The sequence below is a fragment of the Thamnophis elegans genome, chromosome 16, assembly GCF_009769535.1.
Source record: "Thamnophis elegans isolate rThaEle1 chromosome 16, rThaEle1.pri, whole genome shotgun sequence".
Lineage (NCBI taxonomy): Eukaryota > Metazoa > Chordata > Lepidosauria > Squamata > Colubridae > Thamnophis > Thamnophis elegans.
In genome coordinates this window covers 18,457,100-18,479,442 of record NC_045556.1, presented here as the reverse complement: position 1 = coordinate 18,479,442, position 22,343 = coordinate 18,457,100, and the positions used below count along the sequence as shown (strand labels likewise).

At 42.5% G+C, this 22,343-nt stretch overlaps 1 protein-coding gene across 1 annotated transcript; it reads right to left on the bottom strand.

Annotated features, from left to right (window-relative positions):
• Positions 1-471: 471 nt before the first annotated feature.
• UBAP1L (ubiquitin associated protein 1 like) lies at positions 472-22,067 on the bottom strand. The gene is made up of 5 exons (XM_032233598.1): positions 21,936-22,067; positions 17,529-18,314; positions 8,619-8,831; positions 2,727-2,828; positions 472-995 (listed from the first exon to the last, which is right to left on the bottom strand). Exons 1-5 carry the CDS (start codon positions 22,065-22,067, stop codon positions 861-863), a joined length of 1,368 nt encoding a protein of 455 aa, XP_032089489.1. The 3' UTR covers positions 472-860.
• Positions 22,068-22,343: the final 276 nt, after the last annotated feature.

Genomic DNA, 22,343 nt, shown 5'->3' with positions numbered 1-22,343 from the left:
AAAGGGGTTGGACTAGAAGACCTCTGAGGTCCCTTCCTACCCCTATGATTCTAAATACCAAAATTACGTGCCCAGTGTGAGCGCTGCCCAAGAAACTGAAAAATATCACCATGTTGTTAAATGATCAGGATCCAGAGTATCCTTATCGTTGCGATAGGTGGCATATAAATTTCATGAATACATACAATCAATCAAAGCATCCCATTTCACATATATTGGTGGAATAATCAATATCACAGGAAGATGGTTGCACTTGTACGAATCATCTCTGGTGCTTTATCACTGGAGGATTTTAAGGACACTGGATAGTGATTTGTCTGAAAATTGTATAGGATCTTCTGCTGGAGCAGGGGGTTGGTCTAGAACAGTGTTTCTCAACCTTGGCAACTTGAAGATGTCTGGACTTCAACTCCCAGAATTCCCCAGCCAGCATTCGCTTCAAGTTGCCAAGGTTGAGAAACACTGGTCTAGAAGACCTCCAAGGTCCCTTCCGGCTCTATTCTAATTGTTCCTTCCAGGAAAGATTACTACTGCACTTATCTGAATTTATTCCTTACTTTTTTTGTTGTTCTCGTTTTAAAATGTTATTAAAATGCTTGATAATAATAACAATAAACAAAGCCTTCAGGCACCATAGGAACCAACTCGAATCAAGTCATGTGTGCTGGCTTGTACATCACCATGTTTATCCAGGAGTGGTTGAATAACAAGGAGCTTTAAAAAGAAAAGATGAGAACAAATCACAAAGGTGAGCTTTCCGAAGGCTGATTAAAGAGATTCATAAGATAAAGGTTTGAGAGAGTACAATATTTACAGACTCATTTGGGGAAGGGAGGGGAGGGGAGGATGTTGGGCCGCTGTCATTGGCTTTGGGCCATGAGCTCCTCCAGGGCCCTGTCTCGGTGGTTTTCACACAGAAGGAGGACTTCTTTGATGTCAGCTTGTTGGAAGCCCATGTCGTTGAATTGGGCTAAGAGGCAGAGGAATTCTGAGGCCTGCAGTGGGAAGGAAGCACAGGAACCATGAGACTATTGTGGGCACGCAGAGTGCCTTTCCACGAGTACTCTGAAACCCCCATAAGTAAAAAACTCGGTTTTATAAAATCATGAGGACTAGAGCCTTCAGGATTCTCAACAAGTCATTCATGCTAGCTTGTAAAGGTAAAGGTGTGTGCTAGTCGTTCCCAACTCTAGGGGGTGGTGCTCATCTCCGTTTCAAAGCCGAAGAGCCAGCCCTGTCCGAAGACGTCTCCGTGGTCATTTGCCCAGCATGACTAAATGCCAAAAGAGCATGGAACGCTGTTACCTTCCCACCAAAGGTGGTTCCTATTTTTCTACTTGCATTTTTTACATGCTTTCGAACTGCTAGGTTGGCAGAAGCTGGGACAAGTAATGGGAGCTCACTCTGTTACGTGGCACTAGGGATTCAAACCACCAAACTGGCAACTTTTCTGATCGACAAGCTCAGCATCTTAGCCACTGAGCCAGCACGTCCCTTAATTGTTCTAACTATCAGGGAATTTCTCCTAATTACCAGTTGAATCTTCAACCCATTGCTTCTTGTCCTGCCTTCAGGTGCTTTGGAGAATGCATCAACCCTACGTTCCCTATAATAGCCCTTTATTTATTGGAAGATGGCTTTCATGTCACCCCTGAGCCTTCTCTTCAATAAGCTAAATATACCTAGTCCCCTTATCCATCCATCTTATGGTTTAGCCTCCAGACTCCTGATCATCTTTGTTGCTCTTCTCTGCACTTTTCCTAAGGTCTCAACATCCTTTTTGTATCATGGTGACCAGCACTGGACACAGTATTCCAAGCATGGCTATCACTTATAGACTGACTCATCTCCACATTAGGGAAAAAACAAGCTGGGACAAGTAACGGGAGCTCACTCCGTTACAGGGCGCTAGGGATTCGAACTGCTGACTTTTCTGATTGACAAGCTCAACGCCTTAGCCAATGAGTCAATGGTTCAATAATAAGGAGCTTTTTGGTAGTTGCCCTGTGGTACAAGAGTGGGCAACCCGGGAGTCTGCAGAATGATGAAAAGAAGAAAGATAACAAAAACGGCCCTACCAGTAGATCTCCTCTCCGAGACTTCCTAAAATACTACCTTTAGATGCCTATGGAGATACTCAATCATCCAGGTCAGGATTGTCTCAAAGAAGCTTCTTTAGATCAGAAGAGCCAAAAGCCAAGTTGACTTTTTTGTGGGTGTTTCTGTTAAATAAAAGCTTCTTTGGTTCTTCTAAGCTGAAGAAGCTTCTTGGATGAGAAGCAAAACATTTTCAAAGTTAAAAAAAAAAGACAAGAAAATCCAGTCGTCTTTGGGACTTAACTTTAGGTCTTCATAGAGTCTGACATTGAAAGCAACTCTCAAGCTTTTTGAAAACTAGCTAGAAAAACTGCTCTTTTGCCTTCCAACGTTGTGGCAAAAGGCCATTTCTTCTAAAAAAAAATTGATGTTGAAATTCTTCCCAAATGTAGTCAGGCTGATTTTCTTGTATGTTCTAAGTTGATTGTGTTTTGTTTTTCTTTTCTTGCTCTCCATATTAGTTTGTGTTAGTTTTTATGCTCTCTATCAACTGCTAATACCATTCGCACACATTAAAAAAAAAAACCACGCAGGTGGAGACAGCCATATTATTTTTTCATTCATTTGACTGATAGCACATTGTAAACAAAGGAATTTGGTCAACTTTTCAACCGAAGTTGGCCTCTCACCTTTTTCTCCGAGTTCTGGAACATTTCCATGGCTTCTATAACCTGGGCCTCATCGTAACCCTGTTTCAGAAGTCTGTCGCAGGCACTGAGATAACTGAGAAACTGTACGGGGAAAGCAGAAGAAATTAAAGTGCTGTTAATTCACCCAGAACGATTTTAGCAAAAAGGCATCGATCCACTTCCTAAACCATAGTTTAGAACCCAACCAATACATCCCCTCCCTTAACTTTGTAGAACCAATAATATGATCTGGAACCTGGGGATCAGTGGTGGGTTTCAAAAATTTTTCGAACCTACTCTGTGGGTATGGCCTCCTTTGTGGGAGTGGCTTGCTGGTCATGTGACCTGGTGGGAGTGGCTTGCCAGCCATGTGTTTTCTCTCTCTCTCTCTCCTTCCTTTTGTCTCTCTGTCCCTTTTTCCTTTTTTTCTTTCATCTCTCTCACTTTTTCTTTCTTTTTTTCTTTATTTCTTCCTTCCTTCCTTTCTCTTTCTCTTTCTGTGTGTGTGTGTGTGTGTGTGTGTGTGTGTGTGTGTGTGTATGTGAGTGGTGGGTTTCAAAATTTTTTGGAACCTCTTCTGTAGGTGTGGCCTGCTTTCCGGGTCCACTGGTGGAACCTCTTCTAACCGGTTCGGTAGATCTGACGAACCGGTTCTACCGAACTGGTGCGAACTGGTAGGAACCCACCTCTGCCGGGGGTCATCACTTGAAAAGGGCAGAGTGATCCATGCAAGCAAAACTAGTAATGGCAGCCTTCCTGTACAATAGCAAACAGAGCTGGAGGGGGAGATGAAGCTAAACGAGTCATCAGCCTAGAGTCCTTAAAGGTAAAGAGAAAAGTTTCCCTTGCACATACGTGCTAGTTGTTCCCGACTCTAGGGGGCGGTGCTCATTTCCATTTCAAAGCTGAAGAGCTAGGGTTCTCCCAAGATGTCCCCATTTTTCATGTGGCCAGCATGAGTAAAGGGCGAAGGCACACGTAACGCTGTTACCTTCCCACCAAAGGTAGTTCTTATTTTTTCTACTTGCATTTTTACGTGATTTTGAACTGCTACGTTGGCAGAAGCTGGGACAAGTAACGGGAGCTCACTCCATTACACGCCGCTAGGTACTGGAACTGCCAAACTGCCAACCTTTTCAGCATCTTAGCCACTGAGCCACCACAGCCACTTACATATAGAGTCCTTACATTCCTAGAAATTATCTAAGTCCAACTCCTCTTGAATTCTCTTGACCCTTATCTTCTGAACTGCAACTTAACTATGCTCCTGATTCCTTGTGATTGACACTTCCCAACCCAAGTAATTATATTGGTTGCATGACGAGAATAATCATAGTCTAACATATCTGGAGAAATACCGAGCTGACTAGTTGACCAAGCTTGAGAAGAAGGTAAAAGGTGACCATGATTGCAGTCATAGGAAGGAAGATTCCAGCTGAATGAAGAACAAACTTCCTGAGTAAAAAAACAGTTGAAGCATTGAAGCATTGACCTGGAGAAATGATACGGTCTCCTTTTCTGCAGGCATATCTTTTAAGATTATTTGAATTTGGATTCTTCCAATACGCGGAATTTTCCTCCTTTGTTTCAATTACAATTTTCATAAAAACTCTTTTTTCCCCAGAAATCTGCCTCATGTCCAGCATCACTTCCCTTGGGATATTTTTTTATGAATACGAAATGAGAAAAGGGAGAACTAGATGTGCCATGCTGAGCTCGTCTTGAGAAAATGTGGGATAACTGCTTTCTCTCCAAAATAAATTCTCTTCTGCTGGTGCACATGGAAGGCTTTGATTTTTTTTAATAAAAGGGAATTGTCTTTTTAGACTAACTCTAAAAAAGCGAGACTGCGTTCAAAGCCACCACTGTGGAGTAAGAAGAGTCCATCATGTGGCAATCAAGAATTTGGGGAGCACAGATGCAGAAACACTATGTCACACTAAACCACTCTTTTCTAATGTCACTAACAATCACTTTCACATTTTAAAAATATTTTTGACTAGCTGATAACCCGGTGCTGCCCGGGGATTTTTTTATCCTAACCCTCCTTCCATGAATGTCACCGCAATTTCTAATGTTGCATTTTCCCCCTTACCAGAGGGAGCCCCCTTGTGGAGTACCATGAAGCTGTTACCATGGCAACTCCACAGCGCTATACAGTAGAAGCCATTTTAAGGCAGTACAGTAGAAACCATTTTAAGGCTCAACAATCTGTATCTTAAAAGAACACCCCCTCCGGAGGGGTGCTAGGGCTGTCTTACCCCCATAGTATTTGTTTCCAGAGAGTAAGTAATATGTGTGCCAAGTTCGGTTGAAATTGCTTGAGGCATTTCAGAGTTATGCTGGAGCATACATACACACAGCCATTTATATATATTTAGATTAGTTCCTATGCAACAGTCTATATGTACTTTGGGATCATTGGTGCTCCATAAGCTTGGTGTCTTCCCTTGCAGATATTTTATTACCAAACTAGATAATATTGTCAGTACTAGAAGGGATTCAAATTTTCTGTCTATTCTAGCAGTGATGTTACATAGTTTGGTAATTAAACATCTGCAAAAAAAGCAATCATATTCAGATAGCACCAAAGACCCTACAATTCATCCCCATGCTACTAATATCCTCTTCTATTGTATATAGAATGTATATAATGTATATAAAATACTTCTTTCCTGAAACATATTTTTTGGCCTTGAAGTCAGTGTGGACTGCTGCTATGGTTTTGTTGGCAATAATTTTGGGGGTGAGTTGCCCTTGGCTTCTTCCTAGGTTTAAGAGAATAATTTAAAACAAGATTTAGAGCAAGACTTCATGCACACGATTGCAACTGCCAACTAATAAATTTCTTTCTAGACTTCAAGGTGTTATCAGTCTCTTTCGTCTTGTTTTAGCAGTAAAAAACCCCATGAAGTGCATTATATCTTTGAAATATTATATATCTTGAATACAGGATATCTGAACCAGCAGAATCAGGATACACACAATTCATGGCTGGCAATGGAGAAACAATTTGTAAGCCTTGAATTTCTGAACCAAAACTCCAGGATTTCACCATCGGGGTCGTGTAAAGTAAACGTTTGTCCTTTGTGTAAAATTTTAACCGGTGGGGGGAAAGGCTAAAGCAACCATAGGAAGCAGCTTGCAGAAGCTTTTAAAGTGGTGCAGTGGTATCACAAAAGCTGCAAGCTTTTCATACATCACAGGCTGTGCTCATCCGTCAAATTAATCTTCAGTTGTTGAATAAGCCATGTTTGGCAAGGTTTGCCCACATGGACTAAGGTCTAAAATATGTCTACTGAAGTGTGAGGCATTTCAAGACCGGAACATTTGCTGATATAAATCTAATCACTGCTTCCTGTAATGCACATGCAAACTCTTTACAGATTTTGTTCAGTTTTTCAGTGTAAAGATCTTGGACAAAGCTAAGGCTGCTTGTCTATGGAGAGTCTCAGTCCTTCAGGTCCTGGTTGTCCCAAAGGTGCTTTCTTCAAGAGGCAACTGGACCTTCTGGTTTTTCCGAGGTGGCGCAGTGGTTAAATGCAGCACTGCAGGCTACTTCAGCTGACCGCAGTTCTGCAGTTCGGCTGTTCAAATCTCACCGGCTCAGGATTGACTCAGCCTTCCATCCTTCCGAGGGGGGTAAAATGAGGACCCAGACTGTGGGGGCGATATGCTGACTCTGTAAACCGCTTAGAGAGGGCTGAAAGCTCTATGAAGCGGTATATAAGTCTAACTGCTATTGCTATTGCTATTTCCTTGAAGATGTTTCGCTTCTCAGCTTCTTCAGCTCTGACTGAATGATGGGGAATGGAAAGATTTATACTCCTTGCAGACAGCTGGTCAAATCTCCAGGTGACCTTAACGACTCTCTGAAACAATTTGAACTACCAGCTGTCTGCAAGGAGTATAAATCCTGCTATTCCCCACCATCTAATCAGAGCTGAAGAAGCTTCTTGGATGAGAAGCAAAACGTCTTCAAGGAAAGAAGGTCCAGTTACCTCTTCAAAAAGCACCGCTGGGACTAAGGCTGCCTGGCTGATTAGATGACTCTCCGGATCGAAGACAGCCTAACTCACCACCCCAAAGCCCCCTTCTGATATGCCTGAGAAACGGACTCTTGTAATGGAAAAGCCTAAAATTATTTTTGACTTTATTCTTGGAGATCTGACTGCATAGTTCTCCAGAGCATTTGAAATACCACAGCAGCCGTTCATCCCTTGGGAATCTGTGATTGGCCAGCGAAAGCCTCTGTCCTATTTTTAAAAAAACCATTTTCGTGGAAACAGTACGTTCTTCCAGGTCTGACATGGGTACAGCTAGTGAAGGGACTCAGCATTAGGCCCCGAGACTCAACTCCACCCTCAGTCCCAAAATTGGTGGATAAGTCTGCAAGGAGGAAACGCACAAGTGTCTCATTTTGGGAATTGGGGATTAAAAATGGGCCTTAAACTCGAATGACTCTAGAGGGGGACAAACCTGGAGTTCAAATGGAAGCTAACACAAATAAAGAGTTTCCAGTTATGGACCATGGAAAATAAGTGATGTTGATATTGGAGAGGAATAATTATTTGAAGGCTGAGGAGAAATTTTAATACAGCCAAAGCGTACAACTGTTCAGTGAGCTTGGCTTTTCTCCACCTAATTGCAATTTTGCTTTCATATTTGTTTTTCATTAAGAGGGATGGGTATCCTTTTGAGGGGCATGCAAAGGGTGATAAGGGTCAAAATGATTTGACATTGAACCATTTTCATTTTGTTGCATGGCAGCAGAAGGAAAAATGAAACAGTCAGTTCTACAGGCTTCCAGTTCTGGAAGCATGAAACTTCCAGAAATTTTACACTGGGTGAAATTTCTGGAAGTTGCTAATACAAATAATAAGCATAAATGTAAATCACGTAATCAAAACAATGACCTGGTGAAAGCAATATTTGGGGAAGCCGACTTTTGGATGCAGGCTTATTTGTAAGTTAGTATTTGTTTGTAAGTAAGCATTTATTTGTAAGGTGGCTCTGTGGATAAGATGTTGAGCTTGTCAATCAGAAAGGTTGGCAGTTCAGTGGTTCGAATCCCTAGCGCCACATAACAAAGTGAGCTCCCGTTACTTGTCCCAGCTTTGGTCAAACTAGCAGCTTAAAAGCAGGTAAAAAATGCAAGTAGAAAAATAGAAACCACCTTAGGTGGAAAGGGAACAGCGTTCCATGCGTTTTCGGCATTTAGTCATGCTGGCCACATGACCATGGAGACATCTGAGGACAGCGCTGGCTCTTTGGCTTTGAAACGGAGATGAGCACTGCTCCCTACAGTCAGGAACGACTAGCACATATGTGCAAGAGAAACCTTTACTTTTACCTTACTGAAGTATTTATTTGCAAATAAAAGCTGCTCCCTTGAATGAAAGATCATTGACAGTCTTCACTAAGGAGAAGAGCTAGCCCAATTTTCTAGAACTTGTTGGAAGCATCTTCCCCAGCTTTGAAGCGAGGGGGGGGGGATTTGGCCCCGTCTTATTTGGAGAGGGGAAATCCTCAAAACCCCAAATCCTCTGCAGAACTTCATCGTTCTTTCTACTTTTGACAGAGTACTGGAAATGTAGTATCACCTTGGAGAGGATGTACCTTGCCTGGCACCAAGAAAGAGGCCTCCTGTTTGGTAAGAGAACCAGTCCTAGCCAGTGGTGAAATTCAAGGTTTTTTACTATCGGTTCTGTGGGCGTGGCTTGGTGGGCATGGCAGGGGAAGGATACTGTAAAATCCCCCTTCCCTTCCCACTCTGGGGCCAGCCAAAGGTGATATTTGCTGGTTCTCCAAACGACTCAAAATTTCTGCTACCGGTTCTCCAGAACCGTTCAGAACCTGCTGGATTTCACCCCGGTCCTAGCTCTGTCTGACCTGTCCCAAGCTTTGTCTCCCAGTCTTCTGCAGGGCAAGGATCGCTCGGCGGATCGGATAACCCAAGGCGACCATTGGCTCAATCAGTTCGCGTTCCTCTTGGCTCAGCACCGAGAGAAGATCGGAGGTGGAGTCCAGCAATGGAGCTCTGTGGGGACTTAGGGGTTGCTGGGTCCCTGGTGGGGGTGGAAGGCAGGCGTACGGGCTAAGAGACTGGAAAATAAAATAAAAACAGAGTGTTTAACGTCAGTGAACTTGGAGAAATTGTTATTAGCCATCTGCTCTTTCCTGAGATTTGGAATATGAGGACCCTTCCTCTGGAACATGTGCAGCCATTGTGGGTAAGCCAAGAAAGCGCTTTCAAGCCTCTTCTTGTCATGTTAAAATTAATTTAGCCCAGCCATAAAGCGAGCCAGGAAAATTCCCACAGTTAGGAACGATCTCTCTCCCCCCCCCCGCCCCCACAGCTATTAACATCCTGTTTTCATTTCTGTTTTTCTGAAGCTGATTCAGAACCATCCTGATTTGGACTAAAGATTATTATGTTTCCACGGAGATGACAAAGGCTGGTAAAACAATAATGAAGACAGGGAAGCTGCTGGGTCTTGAGAAATAAAACATGGACACTTTTTAAACTTAAAAACGATATCTTCATATCATTCAGAGACATGGTTGATGTAGTTTTGGGAAACTTTTCCCTTGGTGCAGTTTTCACACGGTGGTGAAGTCCTTCCTTGACTGTTTTTTCTAGTCATCATTCAAACTTTCTCTTTGGCTGTCTCTGGCTATGACAGTCAGGGTATATTATTTCCAGCAGTTCCCAGCAATATCTATATTTATATATATCAGAATTACTATTGCTGGGAACTGCTGGGAATAATATACCCTGACTATCATATATGTCAGGAATATAATCTAACGGTTGGGTTGGCAATATATAAATCATATAGCAATGCTGTACCTGTTTCTTTAAATCAGTGGTAGTCAACCTGGTCCCTACCGCTCACCAGTGGGCTTTCCAGCTTTCATGGTGGGCAGTAGGGGTTTTGTCCGATACTGAAGCACTTTCCTTTTTTTAAATTAAATGACTTTTTAAAAAATTTCATAGCATTATTTAAAAACATTTTCATTAGGTTTTCATAAAATCACTATTACTGTGGAACCGGTGGGAGGTTAGAAAATTTTACTACTAACAGAGATACAAAAGTGGGTGGTAGGTATAAAAAGGTTGACTACCCCTGCTTTAAATCATACTGTAAAATGTGATTGGTTGCTGTTTTCCTCAATCGGCCATAAGAGGGAGCCAGAACGACTTTAGCTCTCTGTTTGTTAAATGCTGGGTTGGTCTGACCTGAGTGTTTTGGAAGCTGGCTGTTAGAAAGTGCTGTGAGTGTTTTGGAAGCTGGCTGTTAGAAAGTGCCGTGAAAGTTTTGCAACTGCTAGCAAACTTTGAGTACCAGACTGTTTGTATGATTATGGACTATGTTATTTAGATTATCCCTTAACTGAAATACATTGATGACTGACTGTCTTATCCGTGTATGACTTGGACTGCTTGATGGACTCTGATACTTCTATTTCCACGAAAGTAAAAGCCTATTTAAACTGCACTGTCTCTGTATGCTGGTTTGTGTGTTCTCCAACACAACTCTCACAACGCTCCTCTGAATGCACTCGCTCTCCCAACGGGGAGCTTACTTAACAATATATGTACTTCTGGAGGCAAGCTGTTAACAGAACAGCTGTTCTCATTGTCAGAAAATCTCTCCTTACTTTAATGCAGTGGTGGGATTCAGCCAGTTCGCACCTATTCAGTTCGCACCTATTGTTGGGAGGAAATCATTGCATTTTAACTATTTTAATTCCTTGAGGTGCTCTGGTCCCCTGCCTGATTTGTAACTCTGGGTTGTAGGTCTTTCTAATCTAATGATTGGTGTTTAGGGCAGCTTTTTGCAAGCAAAGAAGCTTTTTGTATTTTTGTACAGGTACTCCTTGACTTACAACAGTTCACAGTGACCATTCAAAGTTACAATGGCACTGAACAAACTGACTTATGACTGTTTTTCACACTTACGGCCCCACGGTCACGAGAGGCCAGGCGAGGAGAAGTGCACCTCAACGTGAGTGATGTCGACTTGGCCACGCCCACCCAGTCACGTGACCACCCAGCCATGCCTACCCAGCTGGCCATTAGGGCCGAGAACCAGTTGTTAAATTATTTGAATCCCACCACTGCTTCTAGGTTGGGTCCCTCTTTAAAAAGCTCCCACCCACTAATTATTGCTTAATTGATTCCACCCATTAATCTAATTTCATCCAAGCTCTTTTTAGGAACCCTTCTCACATTCTCCTAAACCCCACCAAACTGACTTGGCCTGAGCCCAAAGAACAAATTCGGTCTCCATCGAATTGCATATGGCAAGGGTTATAAAACATGTGGGTAATATACTGTATTTTTGGGAGTATAAGTTGCACATTTCCCCCCCCCCCAAAAGAGGATGAAAATCTGGGTGCGTCTTATACACTGAATATAGCACTTTGGGCCTCCCAAAACTCCGCCCCCACGCATCCTGTTTTTTGCAAAAATGGACATGCAGAGGATTTGGGAGACCAGCAAAGTGCTCCTGGGAGCTGGAGAGGGCCAGAAACAGGCTGTCCCCCCCCCAATTTGCCCCCCCAACCCCCAAGAGCACTTTACAAGCCTCCCAAAACCTATGCATGCCCTGTATTTTTTTTGCAAAAGGTGTTTTTTGCTTATTTGTGCCCCCCTCCCCCTTTCCCAGGAACACTTTGTAGGCCTCTCAAACTCTCTGCATGCCCCGTTTTTCCCCAAAAGGAGGCATGCAGAAGGATTGGGAGGACTGCAGAGTGCAAATTTACCTCTTCAAAATCTTGTTGCCTCTTATAGTCCGGTGCGTCTTATAGTCCGAAAAATATGGTAATAGAAAACTAATTTTCTATTTTTGGGAGTATAAGTTGCACATTTCCCCCCCCCCAAAAGAGGATGAAAATCTGGGTGCGTCTTATACACTGAATATAGCACTTTGGGCCTCCCAAAACTCCGCCCCCACGCATCCTGTTTTTTGCAAAAATGGACATGCAGAGGATTTGGGAGACCAGCAAAGTGCTCCTGGGAGCTGGAGAGGGCCAGAAACAGGCTGTCCCCCCCTCCCCCAATTTGCCCCCCCAACCCCCAAGAGCACTTTACAAGCCTCCCAAAACCTATGCATGCCCTGTATTTTTTTTGCAAAAGGTGTTTTTTGCTTATTTGTGCCCCCCTCCCCCTTTCCCAGGAACACTTTGTAGGCCTCTCAAACTCTCTGCATGCCCCGTTTTTCCCCAAAAGGAGGCATGCAGAAGGATTGGGAGGACTGCAGAGTGCAAATTTACCTCTTCAAAATCTTGTTGCCTCTTATAGTCCGGTGCGTCTTATAGTCCGAAAAATATGGTAATAGAAAACTAATTTTGTATGGATACTTCTAAAAATATTTAAGAGGTGTTGCTGGAATTGTGATTGAGACATTGGAACATTAACTTATATGGCTGAATTTGTCTGATTATTGTTACATTTTGAGCTTAGATCCATAGGATCGATCTAAATACGAATTTAGATCGATCTTGGTTGGTTAAAGAATGGTGATGTTTTGCTTGTCTGTATCCCCAGCATTTGGAATCTATCAAGACATTGAGAAGTGTAGCTCTTTTATGCATGGGAGACAGCCAAAAATAATTATTATGCAACATCGGAAGGACAAATATGTACCTGAATTGCAACATGTTGACATGTGCGTTTGAGTTAGAGTACTTTGGTTTTCCTAGTTGCAATGGATGGTTGTGAAAGTTGGACTATAAGGAAGGCTGAGCGCCAAAGAATGGAGGCCTTTGAACTCTGGTGCTGGAGAAGACTCCTGCAAGTCCCTTGGACTGCAAGGCCATCCAACCGGTCAGTCCTAGAGGGCATCAACCCTGACTGCTCTTTAGAAGGCCAGATCCTGAAGAGGAAACTCAAATACTTTGGCCACTGAATGAGAAGGAAAAACTCATTGGAGAAGAGCCTAATGCTGGGAACGATGGAGGGCAAAAGAAGGGGACGACAGAGATTGAGGTGGCTGGATGGAGTCACCAAAGCAGCAGGCGTGAGCTTAAAAGGACTCCAGAGGATGGTAGAGGACAGGAAGGCCTGGAGGAACGTTGTCCATGGGGTTGCAATGGGTTGGACACGAATTTGCAACTAACAACAACAATAACTTTGATTTTGATGTGAAAAGGGGCAAGAAAGAGGAATAAGCAATTCAACCAACATCTATTAGTAATTTCATGAGATAAATTTCCAAGCTTTTCCTCCTTTCTGTCTATATGATCAGAGACACACATAGCCAAATGGATTTTCTTGATAACATATTTCAAATTTCTAACACACACTAGGGATAAAACCATAGGTGGGTTGCTCCCGGTTCGGCCTGGATTGGGTGATCTGGTAGTAGCTGTGGCGGGAGACTTCTGCATGCGCAGAAGTGCCAAACATGCGCATAAGCGCACCCAAACTGGTAGTAAAAAAAATTGGCAAACCACCACTGGATAAAACAGTGGAAGGATTTCACAGAGGGTGACATTTACAAAACAGTGTCCATCAAAGGAAGGCAAGCCAAGGATATTTCGCACAAATCAAACCTTAAAATGCAAACACTCTACAAGTGTTTAAATTCTCTCCCTCTGTTTCTCTCAAATTCATTGCATATATATTATTTACATTATAGGACTGAAACATTAATTCGTTTATGTTTATTTATAGCTTGTGTTATACTGGGCTTCAGCGGTCGCATCTCAAAGTGTACAGGACTCTTCTGTAAATCTTATGCAGCCTCACATTCAAAGTAACAACAAGCAAGGCAGCCAAACACTCATCAAATAAAACCACATGAAACAAAACCTCGACAAAATGCAAAACAAAAACTTCTGAACGATGGGGCTTACAGAGAATTAAAACATTCCATTCCGCTCATTCTCCATGCTAAACTGATAAGAGTCCAAAAGAATTTCATCATATAGTTGGGCACACACACGGGATGTTTATATTACCTTAAGTAACCCTAGTTTAACTCTTGCCTCCTTCTAACTATCCCACAGAGAAATAAAGCTATTTTCCTTGGGGATATTAAAGGTCATAATAATATGAGCAGAAACTTAGGAAACTAGTTATGTCTAGTCCAACAAATGTCAGCCTGGCAATCATCTTTTGCATTGGGCCTTCAGGCCTGCCACACTTAATACTGTGGGAAAATGGGAGGGGGGATTATATGGAGTATGGGAGATGCATAGTCATAAAAACATTCCTTTCTCAGAGAGTCAAGGACACCTTGCTTGCACATGGAGTGGTGTGACTGGGAGGCATCTCCAGTTGGGATGGTGCCTGATTGGACCACGTGATGGACATGCGGGTGCTGAGCAGGGACTTGGACTTTCTTTTGGGTGGGGAAAACCTGGAAGCTTTCAGATTTGGGTTTTCCCAGATGTGCCAATATGACATCTCTCATAAAATGGAACTTTGAGGAAACTCAAGCCTCGAAGTCTTTTTTCATTGGGGGTGTTACTTGGGACCCTGACAACAAAGAGAAGGATGAGAGGTGATATCATAGTGAGTTTCCAATAGTTGAGAGTCTATCACAGAGAAGAGGGAGGATTGACTTATTCTCCAGAGCATCTGAGGGCAGGAGAAGTAATATTATGGGGGAGGGGGGAGATCATTGAAGAGAGATCCAACCTAGAACTAAGGAGAAATTTCCTGATAGTGAGAACAATTAATCAGTGGAAGTTGTGGGAGCTTTATCACTGGAGGCTTTCAAGAAGAGACTGGATAGCCATTTGCCTGGAATGCTATAGGTTAAGTTTGCCAAAGTTTCTTCCAATCATATTATTCTATGTTTCAACATAATGTTTAGCATATACAGAGAGCTTTCAGTTGGGTGAAAGTCTCAAATGTTATACAGATGTTAAGGTGGATGGAGCTAAAATGAAGACCATCTTAAGGCTATGAAGACCATTCCTATTTGATGTGATGCAGAGGTGGTATTCAGCAGGTTCTGACAGGTTCTGGTGAACCGGTAACAGAAATTTTGAGTGGTACGGAGAACCGGCAAATACCGCCTCTGACTGGCTCCGCCCCCATCTGTTTGCTGCCTCCTGAGTCCCAGCTGATTGGCTGGGTTTTCTTTTGTTGCCCTGAACAGGAGAACAGAGCTGAAAAGTAGGTTAGAGGGGTGGGGAGAGAATGAGGATTTTGCAGTATCCTTGCTCTGCCAAGCCCATCAAGCCATGCCCACCAAGCCATGCCCATCAAGACACGACACACCCACGGAACCGGTAGTAAAAAAAAATTGAATCCTACCACTGATATGTTGCATGAATTGTTTCCAGGCATAACTTAAGAATACACCTTGGATCTGGGTTGGAGGAACCGAGGGGGTAAGGACAAGTCAACAAGGAAAAGGAAGCAGTTGCTGAATCAGCTGTTGCTGAAAAAGTCATCAAAATGGCAAAGCCTCTTTGAAGCTTTGGAACTGATCTTGTTTGTGGAGTTTTGGAAATCGAGAAGGCTAAAAGGATAAAGATGACTCATCAGCAGCTTGTCCTGTGATATCAACTCCTCATTAATGGCTTAAAAGACAGGACGGAAAAGACGGAGAAACGATATTCCTCCCCTGGGGAAGATCCTTCTTGAATGATATTAATAGGGACTAGATAGGATACATTACAAATTCTTGACTTTTCCCATTATGTGATAATCAACCCACAATATGCATATGTGACGATGAAGCATACAAAATGGAGCAGTCTGAATTTTATATTGAAGTGATTCCCTAGAGCCAGGTGTCCACAATCACTTGTGGTTCTCTCTTGGGATCTGATTTTAATGTATTTTCATTTATTTTAAATAAATAAAATAAAATAAAATAAATCACGTACCTGGAATGCTGGAGGGCAAGAGACCGCTCTCCAGCAACATTTGTAACTTTACGACCACCATTGAGCCCAAAATTTATGTTGCTGTGAGAAATTTGTGAAATGAGTTTTGTCCCATGTTCTGCCACAGTTGTTAACTGAATCCCTGCAGTTGTGAAGTTAGTCACACAGTTGTTCAGTGAATCCGGCTTCCCCACTGACTTTGCTTGTCGGAAGGTCGCAAAAGGGGATCATGTGACCCTGGGAACACTGCAGCCGTCATAAATGTGAGTCAGATGCCAAGCATCCGAATGTAAGTCATGTAACCATGCCAGCAAATATGGCTCCGCATGCCACAGGTTCACGATGAAGGCCTTATACCATTCTGGACAAGTGACTGCCCAGTCTCTTCTTAAAAACCTCCTGTGATGGAGCACCCACACCTTCTGGGGAAAAGGAACCGCTGGGATTTGAACCCCGATCTCCTAGACCAAGGGCAACAATGTAACCGCAAAGTTATCCAGCCACTCACACCTTTTAAACAAATGCCATAAAAATGGTAGATGGTGCTTTATTAGGAATGTGCCATCAGCTCAAAAAAAAAACAAGGCAGTGTTACACCTGGGCTATTTTAAGAGCTCGAAGAAATGGTAGAGAGCAACTTCACTGGTTCGTTTTTGCTAAATGGGTATTTTGTGACCAGGCAAACACAGTGTGAGGTTGAAATGCTCTAACTGCCCACTGGCCCACAAAGGCTGCCCCTCTCTGCTTTTACGCTACCACCCAAGTCAGTCCAATTCAACCCCTTTTTCATACAATACTCAGTTTCCATATCAGGCTAAGGCAGTAAACTAGAGATCTCCAGACACTTAATCCTTACTCAGCTCTTGGCTAGACTTTTCAGTAAGCGTCCATAGATCATTTTAAAAAAATTATTATATCGCAGAGAAGAACAAAGCCATAACCCAGGGGCTGACAGCCCATATCAGTGCAAAGAGAGCAGAATTTTCATATGTCTATCCTGCAGCTTTTAAGTTTCTTCCCCCTGTGCTGCCAAGTTCATGGGTTATTTTGGTGTCTCCCTTGAGTGTTTGTTAAGCGACTTAGTGGCTAAGATGCTGAGCTTGTCGATCAGAAAGATCAGCAGTTTGGAATCCCTAGTGACGTATAAGCTCCCGTTACTTGTCCCAGGTTCTGCCAACCTAGCAGTTCGAAAGCACGTAAAATGCGAATAGAAAAATAGGAACCACCTTTGGTGGGAAGGTGACAGAGTTCCATGCGCCTTTGCTGTTTAGTCATGCCGGCCACATGACCACGGAGACGTCTTCAGACAGCGCTGGTTCTTCGACTTTGAAACAGAGATGAGCACTGCCCCCTAGAGTCGAGAACTAGCCCAGATGTGCGAGGGAAGCTGGCATGACTAAACACTGTAGGCGCACGGAACGCTGTTCCCTTCCCACCAAAGTGGTCCCTCTTTTTCTACTTGCATTTTTTACGTGCTTTCGAACTGCTAGGTTGGCAGAAGCAAGCTCAGCGTCTTAGCCACTGAGCCACCGCATCCCTTGCTATGTATACGTAATATAAAATTAAAAACCTGACCCCAAAAAAGAAGTTGTAGGTGCTCCATTGTAGGAGGTTTTTAAAAAGAGACTGGACAGTCACTTGTCTGAAATGGTATAGGGCAGTGTTTCTCAACCTTGGCAACTTGAAGATGTCTGGACTTCAACTTCCAGAATTCCCCAGCCAGCATTCGCTGGCTGGGGAATTCTGGGAGTTGAAGTCCAGACATCTTCAAGTTGCCAAGGTTGAGAAACACTGGTATAGGGTAATGGTATTTCCTGCTTGAACAGGGGGCTGGACTAGAAGACCTCCAGAGTTCTGATGTTTGGCTTCCAGATCCTGTGATTTTATAACCATGAGTCAGAAAAAAAGGAGAAACAAAAAAGAAAGAAAGAAAAGATTGTTACTTACTGCCACTGTAGGTTTATGGTGTTGGATGGGTCGGACAAACTCTGCCGAATGAATCTGACTTGACTTACAACAGGAAGTAGGTGGTGGAGAGGGGATTAAAGTTTGTGTTAAGCCAGGAGGGGAACCGACACCGAATCTGAAGTTCCTGTTGCTTCTGGAGTGCTGATGGAGGGAGAAAGCCTTAGAAACCAAGGCGGAGTCCGTGGTGGTTCCATTTAAGGGATGCATGATGGCCAACAGCTTCTTCTTGGCGCCTTGCAACTCATTCTTCACATTGTTTAAAAAATACGTGGATTGCCTCTGCTTGCCCAAAAGGGACCTTGGGCAACTGCTTTCTGACGCAGCAGTTAGATGCCCTGGAGAAGTCTTCGGCCTGCTTTGGGGAAGGTCGAAAAGCTGTGGTAGAGCACCAGGCATTGGCGCTGAAGGCTCTTCACTGTCATGTTCTTCAGAGGTGGCTGAGGAAGACTCCTTGTCTTCTGAACCTTCCTGCTCCTCAGGACACTGGTCTAAGTCCTCCCTTGTCGTCTTCTCTCGACTGCCAGGGCATCGGAGGCTCTCAGACCTGGTGCCCAGATTCATACAGCTTTGGAGACGTGACATTTCTTTGGTTTTGCAACTTGTTGCCTTGTGGCTATCGGCCACGTTTTCCTTGGAGTCGACCAACAGAAGCCAACAAGGAGGGGCTGTGGGGTACGTACTAGCGGTCCCGTTAAACCAGGGAATCTCTTGCCTTGAGGCCGAGTCGATCCAGTAAAGGACCTTTTTCTCTAGTGAAAAATCAGGCTGTTGAAAGGCAAGATGATGAAACATTAGCATCTTCCCAGCCAAGCTAAACACGTAGAGAAGATGAGACAGAATATGTGATGTCATTCCAATATCCAATGTTACAACATCTGGAGCTTCTCTTTCCTTGAGCCAGATCCCAAACTATCTTTGCCCATCAAACCCCTTGGTTTCATCTTGAAAATATGATTTTGATATAAACAAAACCAAAACAAAACCCTCAACCTTAAAGGAACCATTTTAACCAAATGGTTAAGACCAAATTGTACCTTAAATTCTACTATCAATAGTAATTGTCTTGGGATGCTTACAAGTACAGGGAGTCCTCCACATACGACCACAAGTGAGCCCAAAATTTCCATCGCTTAGTGAGACGTTTGTTAAGTGACTTTTGCCCCCAATTTATGATCTTTCTTGCCACAGTTGTTAAGTGAATCACTGCAGTTGATAAGTTAGTAACACGGTTGTTAAGTGAATCAGGCTTCCCCGCTGACTTTGCTTGCCAGAAGGTTACAAAAAGGGATCACATGATCCTGGGATACTGCAGCTGTCATAAATATCAGACTCAGTTGCCAAGCACCTGAAGTTTGATCATGTGACCCTAGGGATCCTACAAGGATCGTACATGTGAAAACCGGTCCTAACTTACACACTATTGTAAATCTGAATGGTCAGTGCAATGAAGTGCTGTTCATTTACCTTTAGTTGAGCAATATCTTTAGATGGGGTTGGTTTTAATTCATCCAATATCTTAAATTCTCTTGGCAGATTAGAATGTTGCCAAAAATATTAAAACTTTCTAAAAATATTACTGTGTTTTCCCAAAAATAAGACAGGGTCTTATTATCTTTTGGCCACCAAAATAAGTGCTTGGCCTTATTTTCGGGAAGGTCTTATTATTTTTGAGGTACAGGAGGCAGCGAGCGTGGTCACCTCATGGCTGCTGCTGTGCTGCAATATGTTCGGGGGAGGGCTTATTTTAGCACATGTGCTCAAAAGCATGATTGAGCTTATTATCCCAGATCTTATTTTCCGGGAAACAGGGTTAAAATTAACAAAAACAACAGTAAAACAATGTAACTAGTAAATAGTGCACCAAACAAAAATTAAAAATCCATCACTTCAATGTAGAGATATCCAAAATCAATCTGAAAATTATTCTATCTGTATGCATATTTCTTGAGTAGGCAGGGATCCGAGGAAATAATGAATGTTGAACTGCAGGTATGATTCCATCAGAGGTAGGTTCCTACCAGTTCGCACCTATTCGGTAGAACCGGTTCGTCAAATCTACCGAACCGGTTAGAAGAAGTTCCACTAGTGGACCCGGAAAGGAGGCCACACCTACAGAAGAGGTTCCAAAATTTTTTGAAACCCACCATTGACACACACACACAGACACACACATACACACAGAGAGAGAGAGAGAGAATGAGAAAGAAAGGAAGGAAGGAAGAAAGAAAGAAAAAAGAAAGAAAAAGAGTGGGAGAGATGAAATAAAAAAAGAAAAAAGGGACAGAGAGACGAAAGAAAGGAAAAAGAGAGAGAGAGAAAAAACATGGCCAGCAAGCCACTCCCACCAGGTCACATGGCCGGCAAGCCACTCCCACAAAGGAGGCCAAACCCAGAGTAGGTTCCAAAAATTTTTGAAACCCACCACTGGATTCCATCTAAAACAAACTTAAGCCAATGATTGTAAACAGATCATAACCAAATTTAAAGTGGACTAAATTAAATTCTGCTAGCGGAAAGTCAATACTGTAGATATGAAAAACCAAAACACTAACACAGGATAATACTGACACTTCATTTTTATGATAATAAGTAAATCTGATTCATTTAGAAATCTGAATCAGCTTTCCCCATCATTGTAAAGCTCCCAGAATTTGAATATTAATGCAGCTATATCATTTTTCCCCTTCCAACTTTACTTAACCTTCTTTCAAAAAATGTGACTTTTTCTTCAGGAAAGCTTTGTATAGTAAATTAGATTAATAAGTGTTCCAGCTGTTATCACTGAATTTTAACCACATTGTTTTCTTCTTTGAACTGTTTAGTCAAATTACCCAAAATGCCAGTTCTTTCCCTATTTTGTGCATGTACAGATTTGAGTGTTTTAAATAGGAAGCCTCAGAAATCTAAGCAGATGCATACACCAAGTGGCATAAGAAGTTCTGAAAATTTACGCTGCTGTATAATAGCAAAAAAGGATGTTTAGATGATTTCTGAAGAAGTTCTTATTCCAAAAATGCAATGATGCTCCCTGCTGGTGGGAATGCTCCGAATACCCAACACAATAAGAAAAAGAAAAATATTGAAATGTCCAAGCCCAAAGTTCTAAGTTACTGAAGATTGTCTCTATATAGGAGCCTTGGGGTGGCAGTGGTTAGGATGCAATATTGCAGGCTAACTCTGCCAACTGCCAGCAGTTTGATTCTGATCGGCTCAAGGTTGACCCATCCTTCCAAGGTCAGTAAAATGAGGACCCAGATTCTTGGGGGCAAGATGCTGACTCTGTAAACTACTTAGAGAGGGCTGTAAAGCACTAGTGCAGTGTTTCTCAACCTTGACAACTTGAAGTCCTATGGACTTCAAGTTGTCAAGGTTGAGAAACACTGCACTAGGAAGTGGTATGTAAATCTATGTGCTAAGTGCTATTGCTAAAGGTAGCCCTCAACTTACAACAATTTAGTGACTGTTCAAACTTAGAACTGGACTGAAAAAAGTGACTTATGACTACTTTCACATTTACAATCCATGGTATTGTGATCAAAATTTGGTTGCTTGGCAACTGGCTCATATTTATGATAGTGTCTGTCCTGGGGTCAGGTGATCCTCTTTTGCAATCTTCTGACAAGCAAAGTCAATGGAGGAAGCCAGCTTCATTTCGCAACCATGTTATTATGCTAACAACTGCTGTTATTCACTTAACAACTACGGCAAGAAATGTCAGAAAATGAGGCAAACAACTGTCACTTAACAACTGTCTTCTTAGCAACAGGTATTTTGGACTCAGTTATGGTCATAAGTCAAGGTTTACCTGTACTGTGTCAGAAATCTTTTGAGAATAATTGTAGGCTAGGATGGGTGGATGGACGGACAGACAAATAAGCATTTTATTTTGAAACTGCTATAGGGATTGTTATAGAAATATACTTCAAAATTATCAGGAGACAGTTAATTATTTGCAGATGGATTTGCATGTGTAATAGAGAAAAACCAAGAAAAACGTACTGCATTGATAATGATCTAGCAATTGCATTTTTAGGATTAGCTGAAATACAATATTTCTGCTGTGAATAACACTTGGTTTGCAGAGATTTGTATCCAATTCCCCTCTGGCAATTCAGTTCTCTTTTCTTGATTTTAAGGCAAGCCAATACCAACTAGCTTTTTCAAACCCACAAACTATGATTCAAGCTTGTTTTGCAAATTACAGAGAGAATCCAGACACTCACTGAGATGACCACTTTTAGCTAGTACAGCAAAAAAAATTTGTTTGTAAAAATGGTGAATATTTGCAGCTCGGGTGTAGGATGAGGGTAAAGGTTCCTTCTTTGAGCTTATAGGTGGCCCATCCATGTAGTAATTAAAAGGTATTACAGCAATTCATCCATTTACCATTGTGCACGTTAAGATCTCTGCAGACTCGGGCAGTTCAATTTCCATCTGGCCGGCAAAGTTGGTGTCTCCCACAGGATCGTCCACAAAGCTTATGGTCACTCTGAAAGGTACACCTTCCAAGTAGCTCATTACGTCCCCAACTATGTTATTCTAATAAAAAGAAACCAAAAGACTTAAGACCCCATTTAATTGCTACTGGCGATTTCAAAGGACTTATTGCCAGATGTCTAATGCAGAGATTAAATCACTTGGTGCTAACATGGAAGCCAGCTTTAATGTGCTGCACGTATATTTTTGTTAACTCGTTCCACAAGCGGCACTGTTGCGTTTCCAGAACATTAGCCATGTGTTGCTCTAACACAAAAGACTTATTAAGCCAAGTGTCATGGGAAGGTGAGGGATTGA

Coding starts and splice junctions, on each gene's coding strand:
- UBAP1L (XM_032233598.1), bottom strand. CDS start 22,067: ATGAGCTACTTGGAAGGTGTACCTTTCAGAGTGACCATAAGCTTTGTG. Junction 2,829..8,618: donor GGAGACAAAGCTTGGGACAG/GTCAGACAGAGC, acceptor TTCCCCGTACAG/TTTCTCAGTTATCTCAGTGC. Junction 996..2,726: donor TCCAGAACTCGGAGAAAAAG/GTGAGAGGCCAA, acceptor TTCCCACTGCAG/GCCTCAGAATTCCTCTGCCT.